Source organism: Oreochromis niloticus, linkage group LG11, assembly GCF_001858045.2.
Source record: "Oreochromis niloticus isolate F11D_XX linkage group LG11, O_niloticus_UMD_NMBU, whole genome shotgun sequence".
NCBI lineage: Eukaryota > Metazoa > Chordata > Actinopteri > Cichliformes > Cichlidae > Oreochromis > Oreochromis niloticus.
In genome coordinates this window covers 13,845,570-13,865,125 of record NC_031976.2, presented here as the reverse complement: position 1 = coordinate 13,865,125, position 19,556 = coordinate 13,845,570, and the positions used below count along the sequence as shown (strand labels likewise).

The following is a 19,556-nucleotide window of genomic DNA, read 5'->3' as shown; positions in this document are numbered from 1 at the left end:
TGTCTTTTTGTTGCATAATATCTTTCTGCGTGACCATATTTTATGTTCTTGGACCTCTGCTCCCCTGGAACTCCTTTCAGCAGCTAATGAATGGGTTGATATGAGCCATAAACCATATGCTGTAACTCCAGTGTTATCCACGGGGGTTCTTATCAGTCGCCCAGAACAGGCCCCACACCGGTGTCTGTGAGTGTCAGCCCACTGCTCTGCAGGGAAGATTTGTAGCAACGGTCACACAGTGCGCTGCTTTGTGTACAGCCAAATCTGCATGAATGTAGAGCAGTCACGCTCTCTGCAAAGTCACATTTCATAACACTTTGCTTTTAATATACATTCCTCAGCCAAAGCATATTCTGTCATTTGCTATCACAAGCGAGCTCACTGGCTGAAAGAATTATGAGCTGAAAGGCGACTATCAGAGCTGTCTTCTGTATGAGACAAAGTGTTGAGAGGGTCAGCGTGAGTGCAGGGCTGCATTGAAGACTTCCTCCCTCGGGGTGTATTACAGACCCCCCACTGCTAGACATACTCTCGCTGCCAGCACAGTTGCCTTACCCCAATGCAGCAGCTTTAAAAACCCCACGCTGCGTTCACTGCCAACCACCAACCAGTCAAATCAAGGCCTGAGATCCAGTATCCTGAAAATGTGATTTAAAAATTGCCACTAAGTTAGTGCCAGTCTGTTGTGCTCTAGAGACTTCTTTCTTTTTTGTTATGGGTCAAAATAGAAGCTCATTGGATGCAACCTCTCCAAGATCATTTGAGTTTCAAAGTGCATTTCGGGAAGTTTTTGAGTTGGAGATCCGTTACGCATTATGATCGTTAACCATATGGGCACAAGTGTGCGTAAAGGTACTTAAGTTTTTGCTGCCTTTAGCTGGCAACAGTGGCAGGACTCTCTCCTTTAAGCTCCCCTTTCCTTGCTCTACTTCTGAGCATGTGGGTATTTCCATTGCAGTCTAACCAACAAAAAGACCAGTTGCTTTTGGCCTTTGAGCTTCACCAAGGGACATTTAATCATCACAGCTTTACTAACCGCACTTTCAGATTTGCCAGACAATACAACGGGCCCACCAAACCAAGCCCGCTCCCAGGACCTTACACCCAGACACAGAGTTGAATTGGGTTTGTTCTCAAAGCACTGCATAATTATGCATGCCAAAGTGCAAGAGTGGAAGGGCTCTCTATGCTTGACCACCGTCTGAAGCTTGAGCTGTCTGCGAGTACATGCTGGAATATAGGAGCTCACAAGATTGTGCCTTTTGGAGTGAGGAAACTACGAGGACCTGCTGACATGTCTGTCATCCCGGATCTCTCTTTGGGAGATACTGACTGACAGAAACATCATGTCTGCTCCACCTTGCTCTGCGCTTGTGTGTGGAGGTGCACCCATGTGGAAAAAAAACGCATGGAGAGTGTCGGGAAGAACATGGCAGCGCTGGCCGATGCCACGAACTTCTGCCGTCCGCAGCCCCACACGACATAGCTGGGTGGCAGCGGGCAAGCCAAAGCTTTCATGTCAGCCAAATTCAGGGCCCGTAGAGTAGGTCAGAGCTGTTCGACTTAGGCTGGATGAGAAAGATGGAAAAATAGGGCTTGTTTTCCCCCTCACTCTGCCAGGCCCTTTTTATAACATGGACACTCCTGCTGTGCATCATCAAGTCTGGTTAGTTTTGTGGAGGTGGCTCTCTCGGTAGACTGATGACTGGCCTGACAGCCCAACTCCGGGCTCAGCTATAAGCCTGTGAGGAACAATATGATTTAACACCATCTCTCTCTGCACAGCGAGGATTCGTGTCAATAAATGAAGTGATTACACATGTTGCTGTGAGCCAGTGGAGGAACAGCAAGTTGACAGAATCTGACACGGAGCTTCAAGTGTCCATGATCAAATCAGTGGGTTCCCCATCCAGACCACAGCTGAGGGACTTCCTTCTGCCAAGCATGTGCTATTAGATGACAAGTGACACTCGGTGACTCATGTCTTGACTTCAAAAGCACTTGGCGTGCAAACCGCATACAATTGAAGTGCAAAATCAGATGAAAAAGAAAAAAGAAAAGTGAAGCAGTGACATTGTAACAGGGGTGAAGCACTGACGACATCTCTTTATATTGAGCATCCTCAGCCACTTCACTGACTCAGGGCTGAAGTATGAGGCTTCTGCCCTGCACCCCCACCACCACACACACACACACACACACACACACACACTCTTTCCAGTATTCACCATATAAGTCACAGCCAGAACCAGGCTGGGAGATAATGATGATAATAAGTTTAAGTCACAGGAACACCGGGCCTTCACCGGGATCTGATGACCTCATTATTTCTCATTAGTTTCCCTGTGGCACCTAGATGAAGACTTTAAAGGTGGTCCAGAGGTTAATCCCGCTGGGAGAGTGAACCCACTCCCCTGTATCTGTTTCTGGAGCTGCTGGACTAGCCGTCTCACTGCTGAGCTGCTTGGTGGTCAGTATAGGGGCTTCTCCGGTGCCTCAGATAGCCCACGCTGTTCCAGATAGCCTTTTGGCTGATAGCTGGACTCTGAATGTCTGTCACAGGGATTCCCTTCCTAACCGGCCCCTCTTGCCGACGACCTTTGACCCTCCGGCTTTGCCTACTTTCATTTCTAACTCCCATGCAGTTGCATTGATGTTGTCGTCCACCTCATCCATTTCCCAGCATGACATCATTGCTTATCTGCTATTTAGAAAACTAGATATCCGGGTGTTTGAGCCTTTGCCTGGCTACATCTGAAAAACTGAAACCAAGAGTGATGTTTTAATCAAAAACCTTGTCAAGTGCTTATGCTGCTTCTGCAAGGACATAAACCTCCGCACATCTGGGTTGCTCATATTTACTGTCAATAACCAAGGATTGCACAACAGCCCCAGTGCTTCAGAGTACTGCCAGATGTTCTTGTTCTCCTGCTCCCTCTTTTATTTTTTGGTCCGAAAGCTAAAAGTCTCTCAGGTGATGACAGGCCTGGGAAGTGTGAGGGGTAAAAAGACAGCTTTGTGCTTTCCAATTAGCGCTGTGATTTATTTGCTCGCTCCCTGTATTGGGCTTGTTTTGTATCAGACCCAAGCGTTGCTGATTTAACTTCCTTATCCAGACAGAGGCAGGATACTTAAAAAGAACAGCAGAGTGCATTTATAACAGAACCGCTTGGCCTGCTCAACGCCAGAAAATCCGTAATGAAACTAGAAAATATGTACATGAATAATAATAATACAATTATCAGATAATTGAATTATTGACGCAAAAGCGATGTGTGAAAGCAGGAAATAGCTCGAGGCGCGAGTGATTGATGATGAGTGCACCTTCATTTTTCAGAATGTGGAGTGCAGCTTTATTGTGGAATTGGGTCTATAACTATCCATATCTTATTGGTATGTGTGTGTGTGTGTGTGTGTGTGTGTCCATGGTTTGTTTAGACTGGTCGGGAAAGCGTGAGACCAGAGTGAGTGGGCAGAGGCCATACTTTAGGGTTCAAAGTGGAGCGGGAGGGACCCCCTTGTTTTGGAGGAATGTCGAGGAGGAGGCCTGATGGTTAGCTGAAGATGGTGTAATTAAGGGGTGTGATTGTGAGAACCTTCCCATCTCTGGGCCCTGCAAGGGTCACAGATAAAAGAGCAGCCCTCAGCCTCCACCACTAACACGTGGGAGAAAAAGCATGTAAGCTTATGCATCCCCATACAGGACACAATCAGCAGAGCAGACGACACCCTACACAAGAACCCAGCCTTCCAGTCTGAGGTGGATGGTGCCTGCAGGTTATAGGTTTGGTTCACTCTGAACTTACTGGGCAAAAGAGCCACATAGTGTTTCTGAGTAGCGACATAAATTAGACAGCCCCGGGGAGGCTCCTTCTAATCATGTGGGCCTGTGCGTCGCCCCGTTGGTGTGGTTGTTGTAATTTCGCCCTGCCTGATGTGTTATTTGCAGAGAGCTTGATGACATATTGCCGTTGCCTTTCTTTGCAAGCGCGGCACAGGGTGTCATGTGCAGCACCAGGGTGTGGCGTGGGAGGATAAGTGCGCTGTTGGTTTTGCTGACTAAAGGATTCAGCATTTATTTAGCTGTGCAATAGAAAATGTTGTCGTCCCCGTCCCACCTTCCCCTCCAAAAATAAAAACGAAAAACGCACTGCCACCCTTTCATATTGTAGCCAAAGCATCCACTCAGAGTCGTCCGCTTTTGTGATCAAGAGCCACTATTCGCCGTTTAATGAAAACCCGAGTTCCGAATGATCTTTAGCTATGGAAACGCACGCAGATCGGAAGCGTGTGAAGTGATACGACAGCATATTAAGGACTCAGAGGTTCAGAGCTCCGGCGGGATGTGTTCTTCCTGTTTCAGCATGAGCATTAGTTGAAAACATGTGCGCTCATGTGCTGGATGTCAGTTCATCCTGTTGAAAGAGGTCAGCGTGACATAATTCCTCACCGGCTCTGCTGCTGCATTTTCACACTGTTTGTTCGCTCACTGCGCAACAAGAACATGAAGGTGAAAACACATTGATGTCAGGGAAAACAAGTCCTATGATATAGACTAGAGCTCCGTAGAGAAATGAATCACAAAGCATTATCGACTTTTTTTTTTTTTTTTGTGGGAGAGACAGTATAATTCCTTCAAGGCCTCCCCCTTTCCCCAAAACCCCTTAGCTCTCGATCAGCTCCAGATGAGAGGCTTGCTGATGACTCTCCCTCTTTCTTTGCTTCTCCCTCCAGGGTGCAGGATAGAGAACTGCGAGTCCTGCTTCAGTAAAGACTTCTGCACCAAGTGCAAGTCGGGTTTTTACCTACACAAAGGGCGCTGCTTTGATAAGTGCCCCGAGGGCTTTGCCCCGCTGGAAGATACCATGGAGTGTGGAGGTATGTGAAGCAAAACAAATATGTAGAAAAAAGTGGAAACGCCACCTTCTCTTTTACACCTTTCTTTATCTGTAAACAGTATTCTATAACTTCTCAGTGTGAGTTGCTTATTAAAGAAAAAAAAATGGGACCACACACAAAGAAGTTATGGCATCCAAGTAAAAGCTCCTTCAGCTTGCATTAATCTTGACCCCCGGGGTCTCTGTGTTGACCCCTAATAGTGCTGTGGTTTCACTGCACATCGCTTTTTTCTGTCTTTCTCTGCAGAGGGCTGCGAGGTGGGTCAGTGGAGCGAATGGGGAGCCTGCACCAGGAGAAACAAAACCTGTGGCTTTAAGTGGGGTCTGGAGACCCGAACGCGGCACATTGTAAAGAAACCACCCAAGGACACAATACCCTGTCCCACCATCGCCGAGTCCAGGATGTGCAAAATGGCCAAGCGGCACTGCAGGAACGGTGAGGAAGTTATGCAGCCATGTGTTGCTTTTTGTGTATGAGAAAGGCTTTCTGTCAGTCAGTCCCGATTTTATCCACACTCACTTTAAGGTTTGCTCTACTCGGGCCAATATTAAAGAAAACAGTGCACTTATCCCAAAGGAGAATTCTTCCCGTCCTGTCAGAGTTCCACCTGTCTCATGTAACTCCTGTACCTGTTTTTTCAGCATCTGTTTTTTTTGAGGTGTGCCGTCACGTTTCCTTGCGTGAAATATCACAGTTTTTCCATGGCGGCCATAAGCTAGCCTGCTCTTTTTCTGGGGTATATTTCCTCGCCCCTCTCTTCCATCTCCTCAGTGGAACTCTTCAAAGTACGAACTGCAGGTTTCCTCAATGGCCGTCTCTGTTTCCTCCCGTCAACTCGAGAGATATTTGCGGTGCGTGCTGCATGCTTGTCAGGCCATTAAATGAGAAGTCAAATCTGGAATTTCTCAGTGTGCAAATAGAGCTAAAGGAAATATTTTTTTTTCAAAAAGTAAACCATTTTCTCTTAGATGGTCCAAACACACCATTTGGGGTGACGGCCTCAGTTAGTAGTGCTTTTAAAATAAATGTCTTTTCCCTTAATGTGCTTTTACGTCTCTCATAAACTTTGGATTAGAATAGGCCAAGTGTAAATATTTAATTCACCAAATAAGGAAGCAATTACAGTGGCAGATATCATTCAGCCTGTCAAAACAGTGTTTAACAGAAAGAGGAAAATATTCTAACCTTGAGGATTTTTCTCCATTTTTGGCCTAGACCGTTGAATGGGAGGGTCATTTAGCGAAGTGGTGAAAGAGTAAATAAACTTGAAATAAACCCTGATAGTTTCTCATATTTCAGCAGTACCGAGGCGGTTGCTGCTGTCTGGGTTGGAAACTGTGATTCCATGGCACATTTAGTTCCTAAAGCACTCTGCTGTTTGTCAGGGAAATTCTTCCCAACCCCCACGCACCTCTTCATGACTTTGCCATGCCTGCTTGACCTTTTCCAAGAAATTTTATGACCTCCTTTAATTAAAATGTGGCATTTTTGTACATGGTTACTGTCGTCAGTTATCTCAAGCATGAAGTCGGTGATGGAGAGTTGTTAACTATGAACAGAGTGCGTAGCAAAAGCTTTTTTTCCCCTTTGGATTCTTTAAAAACTCGACAGCAGACTTGCCCATGTCCATCTTAGTTAACGCTACTGCTCCCTGATGATCCAGTCTTTGTAAACCTCTCAGTACAGTTCCCTTTCCAGTGACTTGAGTTACATCTCTAGTGGTTACAAAACGTGTGTTAAAGTGTCACTGTGTGTGCATCTTGGGGCTCTCTGGGCTTGTGAAGTGCTGCGGTGGCCCGTTAAATAAAGGCAAATTTCAGACTTAGGCATGTGTTGTTAATTCCTCACTGCTAGTGAAAAATCCCTTCTTGGCAAAGGCCGGTGAAATGCAACACTCTACAATTCAAATAAATACAATGTGAAAATGGAAGCTGCTGAAGTAAATGGGAGGAGAAGCAGTGCACACATCTAGAACTGTTGCATGGGAGCTCAGCCGACAGACGCCGGCAAATAATCACATGTCCATGAGTGAAATCCAAGCAGCGACATCCGGGACTGAAAAATGAAGGCGGAAACTGCAGTTTTTTAGGTGTCCACTTGAGGGTGGCTCCAAATACAGCTTAGTCCACATAGCTTCCCATGTTAAAATAGCTAACATTACAGCCGTAAGAAGAGAATTTTTACTGCCAAACATCTTCGGATTGTTTCAACTTACGCTTTTAAACTGCATCAGTGCTTAAAGTTAAGGGCATGGCCACATTCACCAATGCTGGCAGAGGATGCTGGAAACTGATTCAATCACTGAACTTGAACCTTTAGAGAGTTTATGGTGCCTGTGCTTCTTGGCCTGATTTTAATGCAATTATCTGAGAAAATACATTGCTCAGAAAATGATACTCGATCATCAAAATGTAACAAAAAGTCTGTTAACGATCACTGATATAAATCTGTACAGTAAAGAAGCATAAAGAATTTTGAATCCATTTCACCTTGCTTGACAACAGGTGCACCGGACAGGCAGGAACAGTGTCTGCCAGCAAAGGGAACGATTTTGCAGATGGTGACAGCAGTCCATTGTTCTCTACTTTCTTCAGACTAATTTTTCTTTAGTTCTACTTTTTGTTGGCATCCTTATCACTACTCTACTAGTCCAGCTCCTTCAGGGCAACACATTGCATATGTGCTGCTGCAAGTGCTGCTGCAAGAAGATTTGCTGTCTTTCAGCAGTCTCTAAATTTTGGAGGATGCAGAAAGAAAGCTGCACAGGGCTTCAACCAAGAACCGGACTGGTATCTATTCCCTTGTGTGAGGAAGAACAGGAGGAGCGCTGCCAGAGCCCAACAGAATGACTTCCAGTGTGTCCTGGGCTACTCGTGCACAGGAGGGCGTGATGTCCTTCAGTGGGACCTGTGCTCTCAGTTTAGCACCATGTAGCTCGATTGGCATTCACCAAAGAATACCAGAATTGGTCACAGGTCCCACTAAAGGATGTCGGACCGTCATGGAGTCTGTCTCTGACAGTTAAACCTAGCAATGCAGTAATCAATGTTTTATTTATACATAAAGCACATAGACACAAGCACAGGATTGTATAACTGCACATTGTAAAGATGCTATGGATTAAATGGAGACAGAAAATAAGAGGAAGCAGCATGTATCTATACGCTATTTATGGGGATGCGTATCTCATCACCCTGGCTTGCATTTCAACACAGCCACGTATTTAAATTACACTGGACGTCACAGACAGATCCCTGTCTCCCAGCTCAGGCAGGGCACAAACAGACGCGACACGAGCGATCTTCGTTCCCTTTCTGTGTCTGCAGAGATTTAATCCCCCTGTAAAATGGGCACAAGAGAAAAAGTAAAACCCAGATAAAGTCAAGAGGTGAGTTTTAACATTGAACGTGTAAACCGTGTCTGATGTCTTCAGTGCACGTTGCCGATCAGTGTAAACACCGTATATCACTCGCACTGCTGGGATCCATTTGGGCCAGTGTTTGCTAGGAAAGCAGAATCCTGATTACACAGGTTTGTGGCGCACGGACAGACAAAACATGCGGTGAAGGGTTCTGTTAAAGGAAATGGTATTGCAGCACTACAACTGTACTGCATGCATGACAATACATAGAATGAGTAGACAGATAATTAGTGTATATTTTCAGCATCTGAAGCCACGTTCTTTAGCCAGGAACATTTTGGTTGTGAAAACTGTGGAATCCTGTCATTTCCAGGTGGAAATGACAAAAAAAAGTTACAAAAATAACCTACATTTGGACCACCATGGCAACTCATTGTACCTTTGAGATGGTAAAATGCTCTTATAGCCTCTGGATCCTTGGAGCATTGCTCCGACCAGGCTAGAAACAATAAAGAGACATTATTAATAGCAGCTCGGACACTATCAGCACAGATAGACTGGCTTCCTCCCATTCCCTGACTTGTGTGTTGATGGGAAGAGAGGATAGGTGATGCCTTTAAGGAATTCCCTACAGAGATTTCCCAGCAGCCCCCTGTCATCAGATTCACTGGTTTACAAGCAGATGTGTGCGACGAGTTTGACTCCCATTTGAAGTTCTTTTTCCTTCTGCCTATCAAACCATCTTTGGAGTTGCCTCAGCTTTTTCTCTTTTCCCAGTCACGTTACTGTAATCTTTGAACAACGGCCGCTTCGGCCATGGCAGTGACATTAAATGTTGTGTAAACAACATAAGGTATTAAAGCCTTCAAAACTCTTATCCCCGATTTGGCATTTAAGAGGGAGTAAAGTCCAACACAAATGGGCCATTGTAATTCAGGCTCATGTCCAACCGTTTCTGCAAATCAGCTCTCAGATTCTCAGACAGCAACGAATAAGCGGGCTGGAGCAGTATTTCCATAGTTGTTTATTAGGTTTCTAGGTAAAGGTAGATATTTGCGGCCAAGGCCAAAGTTAGCCGAACAAGCACAAAAGTTTTACAATATGAAATTATGGAATAGTAAAAATTTACAGCTTTGCAAATATTTGGAAGTGATAACCAAAAGACATTTAGGATCTGGCCTTTTAGAACAATGTGCTTCAGTGCACAGTCAGAATGCTTCTACGACTGCTACTCTGAGCCCGTGAAGACTCGCAGACACATCGCTGACCTCATGGAAAGAAAAAGAGAGGAAGACTAAGAGAGAAGGAGCATATAATGATTATCTTTGGCCATTGGATTATGTACCTGCACTTGGGAGAGCTGCAGGCCTTAGTGGGAGTATTGATCTCTCGTATGTGTAACCAGAGAAACCCTTTCTGCTGTAGGGCTCAGCTGAGGCCAAGCCCTCCATCCCATCAGTCATTTAAGTGTTTGGATCCAGCCACCACTAATACTGCCTGTCATAACTTAACTGTGCAGTTTATGTTTATACTGTAACTGTGATAACTGCTTCTTCTGCTCCTGCTGCTCAGTCCATTCCCAATGCCATCAATTTGAACCTTGAGGGTTTTTTTTTAATACATTCTGAGGCAGGGGTGTAGCAGAGGATAAACCCACTTAGAATCAGTGTATCACCTCATCACTCCTCTGCAGTGTGACATCTCTAGGCCTTTGAGGTCCTTTGTCTCCATTTAAGCCATTGGACGTGACAGAGCAGTGGCACACTACCAACAGTCTGGTGTAGGAGACTAAAAGGAACGCAGATCCGCCCTGGATAGACCAGACTCCAGGAAGATTTGGTTGACTGGTGGGATTTTATGCCAGGTTCTGTCTGAACCCAGTCTGGTTCTGCGGTGAATCCACAGTACTGCGGACCCCCCTAGTCCTCACCGTCTGCGAGCCATCTGCTCGAAAGTCTCTGCTCCTGTAAAATGATGCACAGAGGGATGGTGATTGCCTTAAATCCGCTCTGGAGGAAGCTCAGCTCAGCCCGCTTTGTCTGTGGCAAACACCGCTCGCAACCCCAAACAATTCTGGATTCTGGCAACGCTCGCATTTAAGCGAGCAGTTTATATGCATGCCTATGAGCGTGTGACACACAATTTTGGTGTTTATACTCACCGAGCCAAGGGGTTTAAGCTCTGGCGAAAGATGCCACTCACTTCTGAGTATTTGAGTTACGCACTCAGCATGATCACATCTGAGTCTGGCCTGTGTTTGGCTTGGAAACCCGACATCCAAACACATTTCTGTGTGTGTTTTTGTCAGATGTAGCCTTCGACCACGAGGCCAGGTTTTTTTTTGTGTGTTTTTTTTTTTTTGTTTTTTTTTTGCTTCTAAAACAGATGCACACTTTCAACTTGAGCCTAAATGATGGAGCGTGGTCTTCTCGTCTCAGCAGAAAAGCTCACAGCTCAGTGGGTCCAAGCCAAACAACGACAGAGCTCTGCTCGAGACACCGCTCTAAACTCTACCCAAAGCGCTCGACAGTAAAGGTTTGCACTCCTCTCCCTTTGTGTACTTATCTCATTATTCCAATTAATGTTCGCCGGGTGTGCGCTACAGGAAGTCAGGGGAGCTGGTGCACAGATGACAAGTTTCGCTCTGATTTCTACCGCACTACAATGGCAGGTGGTGATTAATGGCGATCTCTGGCCCGGGTAACATCACGGACAATCCGGATCAGTTCTTCCCGCCAGCGGGAGTGGAGTGAGGAGCGCTTTCCCAGGACAGAAGGAGAGCCCTAATTGGCCGCCACCCTGTCATAGTGATTATTTGTGCCTCTCAGTGCAGCCTGTTGTGACTGATGGAGCCACGGCTTAATCTTCATTTAATAAGGCTGCTCCATAGGGGCTGACACAGTAGCTGGTGAGAGGGCCTCGGGAGCACTCTGCCTCCTTTGGACAGCATTGATGGTTTGGCTGCGGTCACACGGGCTTGAGTTGGTGTCTGACTGTGATGACGCCCACCTGCCACCACCACCCACCGCACAAACACTCATCAATCATTGATTTAATTAAATTCTTACCAAATCTGGGGCAGACGAAAGACGAGAAAAAAAAAAGCGAATTAATTTAAACATGACAAATTCCATGTGTTGCACACATTGCTGTGGATCTGTAAAACTGAGGTGAGCGTGTTTTGGAAGTTTTGTGCTGTGCTGGAGTGAATAAGAGCATGGGTGAAGAGGACAGACACATCAACCTGTCACTGCCTTGGCCAGGTCTCCGGCATCTCAGCGCCAATGGCAGTTACGGTCACCACCACGGTCACGCGCACAAATTAACACTTCATCTATCACGTGTCCGCATTTGTGCCATGATTTTCTCCCCATCTCTCCGCTTGTGTTTCATATCTCCCTAAAATTGATTGTCTAGGCTCTTGTCTGGACAGACCATCAACACTTGCTTTATGCCGATGGTCTCAAACCGAACCTTTGGGTTTGTTTTTCTGGCCTCTCGTGGTGGTGTTAAATCTTCCACTGCAGGAGAAAGTCATTACCAGTAGTCTTCTTAGAGACTTCTCTTCCCTGGGTACATTCCTTATAGGGCATGGGGGGGTGATCCTGGAACCCTGCGGGGAAACAGGGGTGTCTCTGATTAACTTCCCACTAAGTGCCCCTGCTCTCTGACCAAAATAAATATGGCTGCTGTCATTTTGTCAGCAACTGTCTTCAGAGAGCAATATTTGAAACACCCATGATCCTGCTGGCTTTTATATGGAGAATCCATCGTCATACCACAGGCATGAACCATAAACATGTGGAGGCCTTTCAAAGACCGGGGGGGTGGAGGGATGGAGGGAGGGGAGGGAGTTGGAAGAGGAGGGGTCAGTGGCACTCACTGGGGCTCCACATTATTGTCATCTGGTCTTTTCCAAGCAGGAAGAAAGAGGAGGGGTGTGAGGGTTTTTTGTTGTTTTTTTTCACACTCTTTGGCCCAGTTAAGTTGCGGTTTTGCTGAACTGCCTTTTGTAGACTCGTGTACGCACATTAGATACAGACGTCCTCTTATTTGTTTGACTCGGCTTACTGAAATGTGCATTACTGCTGTCCTTATTCCCATTAATGCGAGCTAGCTGAAGCCCACAGCCAAAAGTTGATGCTTGCGCTCGCCCGCGACTGCAGACGGCGTTTCACTGAAATCACACTCACTCTTTTGTACGTTTAAAGACTTGAAATATGTTGCGTGCCCTGTGTTCAGAGAGGAACTCTGTCGGGATCGAGGGGACGCCGCGCCGGTTGCGCGGCTTCCGTTGTCGTCTTCTGGCTGAGGAAATGAGGCATATGGGCCGACATCAACAACCCCATCAAAAACAGACGTACACAAACAAACAAAGTGGCAGCAAACTGGTGGGGGGAGAGAAGGAGGTGGTGGAAGAGAGGGAGGAGGTGGAGGAGGGGAGATGTTCTACAGTAGTGGAATGTTTTCATGTTCTCATGCCCCACAAGCCAGAGCTTTCCCCCCCGTTGTGCAGTATATGGGCTGATATTACCCATGAAACGGTCATGACCATAAAACGACCAACGACCCCTTGATGGGCAATTGGTGCCGTTACACCCTGTGATTTTTTTTTTATTATTATTATTATTTTAACTGCAGACAAGACACAGTCTTTACAAGGATAGATGGCAACAGCTTCTGATTTGATCTTTGAAGTTGGGATGGATTATATATGTAGCACTCCTTGGCCTTTTGTAAAATATGTGACTATATGGAACCTGTTTGCCCTCTAAAAAAATGCTTATTAAGTTCATTGCTATGTATTTGGAGGTTACTATGGTTTTAAAGGCTTTTCCAGGATGAAATTACAGGAAAAGAGTCAACTCTGTTATTTATTGTAGTTTCTTAAAGCTGAAACAAGGCAAAATGTAAAGCCATCATTTCTTCTCCAGTCTGAAAATATGAAGCACCCATAGCTTGAAGCAGGCCCGTGTTAGGGTTTGTCACCTCATATTTAAATAACCCAAACTGGTCAAAGAGAGATCTGTCTGATCGCGCCCCATCCCTGCAACGCCTCTCTCTGTCTGCCAGACCTCCAGTCGGCCGCTGCTGCCAGCTCTCCTGTGGGGCCCACGAACGCTTTCATCTCCACATCCACAACACGCCAGACAGATGAGGATGCGTACGCACACGTGCGCGCACCCGTTTACACCGCCCGAGTGTGAGAAACGTGTAATAGACACCGATAAACAGTAAAACAGACCTCACAGGCAGAACAAGTCACCGCATTATCTACTCTTTCCCTCATCCCTCTTTCCATTCTCTTTTCCTGTCTCGCACTCGAATGACACGCTAGTGCTTGTGTATCACATATCACAGTGCAGGAACAAAGTGCATGCCACGGAGGAGGACGTGTTCGCGTGGCGCACATTGTTTTGAAGCGGCACTCTGCGGTCCTCGCTCTCCAAGCGGTCTGGCTTGAGGAGAATAGAAGGCAGGCGAGGAGCCGAACGGGACAGCCTGAAAACATCTGGTCCACAGTTGCACTGGCTCAGCCTCCAAGAACCCCTCTCCACTCAGCTCCACTCCACACCACTCAACTCCTCTCCTCCTCTTTCCATCGCCTTCACTTTATTTCTCCATTGCTACTGAGTGTCTTTATAGAGCCATCACAGCGTTTAATTACAGCTAGTGATTCAGAGAGAGAGGCTGTGGCTTCTGACCCACTCATGTCCATGAACGTGGACCCAGCGCAGAGACATGTAGACACAACAAAGAACAAGTATAGGCCTGCTGGCCGTTGGCTGCGTGTATGTCTGGGGTGTTTTTCGGTGTCTGTGTGAACTAAGTGACAAATACAGGGGGTGCAGACTAAAAGCACAGCCATTACGGTGGTAAGTAGAGGCCAGGCCCAGCGTACCAGCATTGAAGAACACGGCATTCTCATCAGCACACAAATAAAAGCAAAATGCCAGGGTAATGTCACAGGTTAACAATGACAGCTTAAATGAGTGAATGCATTAAAGCATGTTAGTGAGCCTAACAGGCTCAGACTCAGAACAAAAAACACAAGCACAAAGTAGCTTCCACGAGCCAATCTGAAGTTATAAGCTTCTTACATGCTTTTGATTTGGAGTGAGTGACAGGTAGGGTATTTAACTTGATTGATTTTTAGCCACTTGACCAGGACAGATCTAGCTGTAAGCTAATATAAGCTAATACTGACTAAGTAGTGTCTTATTGAAGGTGAAATGCTAGCATGTTATTAAGCTTTTGCCTATTTTTTTTTCCATCCCAGCAGACACTGAGCCTTGTTGCCATGCATTTGGGTTCAGGTTTTTGACTACCTGATGAGTCTAGTTTTGAAAAAAATAGGGCAAGCATCTGATTCTGTTAAAGCTTACTTCTTCACTATGTCCAGTAGTTTTACAGCCTGGGCTCACCAGTATTTCTTTATTGTTAGACAATTACAAGTGGCATAAGGGCAAATAGCAATTCATGCAATGTTGCCATGGTTTGTTATTTTATATGCGATATATTAGAAAACAACAATAATACAATGCAGCATCTTTGTATTTCTTTGGGTAGATGACACCTTCCTCTTTATTTGGGGTTTTAGCAGAGAACTGATGTAAACAAAGTGCAATAATATTTCTGTAGCTACTTTTCTACGGTGTTCCTGAGGGGTTAAATGCAGTGCAACTTAAGAAAACACCAGCAAATAGAGAAATTCTACAAAAGCTCAAAAAACACAACAGAAGTTGAATAAAACACAAAAACAGAAAAATGGTGCAAAAGCTAAAAAATAAAATAAAATCACAAAACAAAGGTTTTTTGGAAGAAACAATACTGTGACGGAACAGCTCCAAAAGTGACATGCTAACAGTAAACGGCTAATAGCAAACATTTATCTGATACTTCAGCAGCTGGTCCGTCACATTATTGTGTCCCCAGAAACACTTCCATTGTGTTTTGTGAGAGTTTGGGCTTTTTTCTACTTCTGTTGTGTTTTTCCTTTTGCAGAGTTTTTCTATTTCAGTGTTTTTTATTATTTTTTATTTTTACAGTTACAGTTCGTTTGACCATGCAAGGCCACCGAACATTGCACTTAAAAAGTAACACACACACTTTGGATCTAAATGCTGCTATGATCATTAAGTAGAATTCAGGGTGCACAGTCTACTGGAAGGTTTTGTTCTTGAGTCAGAGTATGTAGTACATCCAGTCTGCTGTTATTGGTCTATGAGCCATCTGTGGCGAAGACTGACATTACAACAGACGAAAGTTGAACTGAAAATGAATACACAACGTACTTTTCATGCTTTATTTTTTTGATTTTTGAAGTTTTCCGTGGTTTTCCTATTTGCACTGAACTCCTCTGTGGCTCCCCTCCATGTTTCGCCCACTTGTTAACTAATCAACATTTGGCACATGCGTACGACATCCGCGTCCAGCGACGTGCAGTTGGGATTTTGGAGTACTACACGGGAGCACGTCTGCGGTGGGTGAAAACCCCTTCTCCGCTTGCTGCCCAAAGGGAAACGTGTACGCAGACGGACACATTTGCAGGACCATAAATTACACTTTAAGGTTATTTAAGGTCTTCTCCAGTTTGTCAAAACAGCAATCCTACTCCTGCTTGGATTTCATTTTAAGGGCAAGCAGGGTGGGTGCTGAATGACAATTATGTCAGTGTGACTGAAAAACGTCTTTCTAATCAGTGCTATGCCGTTGGTCAGACGATGGCTTGCACCACAGTTATGGTGATTTGCGCCAAATTTCTTCCCCTCAGATGACTTAGGACATTAAATTAGCACTCCGTGTTGACAGTTTGACCCCGGAGTCCAAAATCGAAAATAAAGATGAGCGTGTTTTCTGGTTGTACTTCTGATCTGATTCACCGCCTCCAGGCTTGGACAATTCAGATTATTCCACTGAAAACTGCTGTGTGGTCTCTGGGTCATAGCCAGTGACCCAGATCTCATCATCGGTGATGATCCTTGACATAAAAGTTGGGCCAATTTGACACGTTATTTGAGGTTTGTTCTCAGCTCAAGTTTGAGGTCTAAGGATGGTGAATTTGCTAATGCATACATGCAGATTGTCAGAATGGGACTATCAGTCAGCAATCCACGTGCAATAGAAGAGCTGGAAGGCTCACAGAGACAACCCTGGTGAGAATAACAGACAAATTTACATTTTTGATTGCACATGATACATTTTCAGTGCTCTTAGTCTGCTTGTCTGTCACTGAAATTACACAACAGAAATGATCTGGCTGAATTTCTAGAAACTTGGAGAAGTTGCAGAAGAGCAAATGGTGCTTATCCAGACCTCTTTTAGGCTGTGTTAGCACACTGGCTTTAGTGGAGCAAAGAGCATTTTCTCAGATTTTGAATATTCTGTCATGTTAAAATGGCCCGTTTAGTGCACAGAATATGATAGCGATCCAAAGAAAATTTCAAGACACGACTGAATGGGCCATTTCACGAAAGTCAACCTATTCCAGGTACCATATCAAATCCCCTCAAATGTAAATGCTCCTTCTCGCTGGGTGGCAAGGTTCAGGACCATGATCCCAGCAGGCCTTGAGACAGTTCTTTCAGATTAGAGAGCGCTTACGTTTTTCTTTGATTTGATTCCTTTCTCTTGCTGCATCTATGACAGATGCTGGAGTACACAACTCTCTCTCCCTGGTGAGGTGAGACCATGAAATGACTGTTGAAATTGCACTGTAATCATGCACAGCTAAAAACAACAAGAAAATGTCTGCCATATGCCTAAAAGCCCTCTGTTTGTGTTCTTGTGAATTTAAGGGGGATTATTGACAAGGGAATGAGTGGTGCCTGGATAGAGGAGCTGAGCCGGCAGTGACTCTTATTGCTCGTGTCTGTGATCGGATCTGTCAGAGCCACTCAGCTGTCTGTCTGTCTGGTGTTTGACAAGTGTTTGATGCAGCACAGGCCTTAGAGAGGATCAAGCCCTTCCTGAATTGGCTTTACCTCTCTCCCTGTGCAACAGGAGCTCAGCGAACATCAAACGCATCTCCCCCCTTTCTTCCTTTGTGAACTAATGAACTATTTTTATCAAAAAATATGTTCCGTCTCTGGGATCACCGGAGGAGACTGAACAACAGCACCCTTTGAGAGTTAGGTGAACAATCAAGGAAAACAAAAAAGTGGCTGCCAGCCTTGATTCTTTCATCACTGGCCATTGCACAGGGATTTCACCATGATCCTGACGGCCCCTGTCTATGTTTTTGTGCCTAAGCCCATCTGACTTAGTTTGGCTCCCCGCTTGTTAGGGTCTGGTCCTCTTTCGGGACAGTTGTGCTCCACGTCCAAACATGTGAGGGATTTCCTCCTGAAATTTCCCAGTAGAGAGAAGGGGTGGGGGATGAAAAGGCTTGTGCAGAATTGAGATATAAAGAGGGAGTCTTGCTGAACAATTTCTTTCTATATCCTTCCCCATTCCCTTACAGACCTAGAGAGACAGGATGATGTATACAAGGAGGAATTAGAGGAGCATGTGCACGCACACGCGAACACATTGGAAAACAGTCAATGACACAGTTGAGAACAGTTGATTAGCTAGCTTGCTAAAAAGCTGATTGTAAGCCTAATTCAATAGCAGACGATACACTTAGAAATAAAGAAAAGAGGCAATAAATACTGTAAGTACAGTAAAGCACAAATGCAAGACCACACATTCCTTAAATTACTGTTTATTTTTATGATGGAAGCAATGCTGTTTAGCGTAAGCTAGTTAGCTGGTTATGCTATCGATTGCATGTTTAAGCCTAGAAACACTTGGGATGAATGCTACTTGGCAAACGGGGATACAAAAAGCCCTCTCCACTCTTAATACACCTTATTGTGTGCCCCCTCGTGCGTATGCTAACACCCATTTTATTCCTGTCTATAAAGGAGGCTGGGGAACTGTTGCGCAGAGAGATTCTTGCTCAGGCCTTCAAGGCTCACAGGAGGTGGTTGATCCAGGTAAATCCCCGAGCCAGGATGCTTCATTGGGGGTTGACCCCCTGCGTTACTTGAGCCCCAGACTCTCAACAAATCCTGGAGATGCAGATTCCCCTCCTCAGACAAATAATAAATGCTCCAAATACTTACTTCACCTCCATAGTATGATCTCCTTTTCTTGCCTTGATCTATTGTCAGGATGCATTTAGAGGTGCCTAGTTAATTCTGCTGATGTTCCTGTTTATGTACAGAGAGGAAGATTGCTGAGGTTCTTTGGAGAGAGTGGTTTTTTTTATTGCTTTTGCCTCTGGATCGCAAGTCTGATTAACTGTATCAAGGACAAGGTGGATGGTGTACAAGTGCATGAAACCGAACCGTCAAATAAGATCAAGAGCTACAGCAGCAAGCGGCTGTACATCACTGTAAAGACACAGAAATGTAAATGGCAGTTATATTACACAAGCTTCTGAGAATCTTGTTATCGAGTGTCCAGTAGAATAAATGAATCCATGCTCGATCATGTGTTTGCTGAAAAAGTTTAATTTCATCAGTTCGATGCAAAGCACTTATCGGAAACTAAGATGGATGACTATCATAACTCTGCAGCACATTTCCTGCTTTATATCACCGCATGTGGAAATTATAAGACGGATCAAAGACTCTATAGAGATCTCATCTTAATATAGAAGGCATGGAAATTAAACTGGAGCGCTGTAGCTCTTCCTATCTTTGAGTAAAGACAAACAGAGTTGACATCTGTAATAGCTTACTGTCTAGAATAATGAATTTGCTACTGTACTGTAGATCCCAGCAAGTTCCCTGATCTTTGGATCCATGTTCATATTTTAAACTGCTGAACACTGTAGCTCGCTTTAGCTCACTCCCCCATGCGCACAACAAATGCAAAAACAAATAGACCATGCCAGCGGCAAAGCCTTCAGGAACATCGGGGCAGGGGCCTCCCTTTGATAACTGCTGTGCTTTATATTTTTCTCATCAGAAATGAAACACAACATTAAGCCATTCATTAAAGTCAACTAGAGCTAATTATCCCTCATTTACCCAAGAGCCCACGGGGCAGCGCAGCCCCCATATACTTAGGCCCAGATGTGTCGATGAGTCAGTCGGTAGATAGCAGACCGCAGAAGGGGCTGCTCATTTCTCTCTGGGCCCTGCGGTTTCCAGGCGCATCAGACTCAGCAGGCAGGTCTTAATGCCTGTTCACAGACTGGCTGCTGACGTTACCCTCATGACACCATGAGCCGTGTAAAGCTACCGCAATACAGCAAGGCTCCATTTACCAGAAAGAAAAAGAAAGAAAGAAAAAATCAATAATG

At 45.2% G+C, this 19,556-nt stretch overlaps 1 protein-coding gene across 2 annotated transcripts in view; it reads left to right on the top strand.

The window, feature by feature from the left end:
* Nucleotides 1–19,556, top strand: part of rspo2 (R-spondin 2) — a 61,473-nt gene that overhangs the window by 31,208 nt on the left and 10,709 nt on the right. For both annotated transcript variants that reach the window (XM_005472586.4, XM_003453467.5), the window contains exons 4-5: nt 4,735–4,878; nt 5,146–5,334. In XM_005472586.4, coding sequence (XP_005472643.1) covers nt 4,735–4,878; nt 5,146–5,334 — 333 coding nt within the window. The remainder of the gene's footprint in view (nt 1–4,734; nt 4,879–5,145; nt 5,335–19,556) is intronic.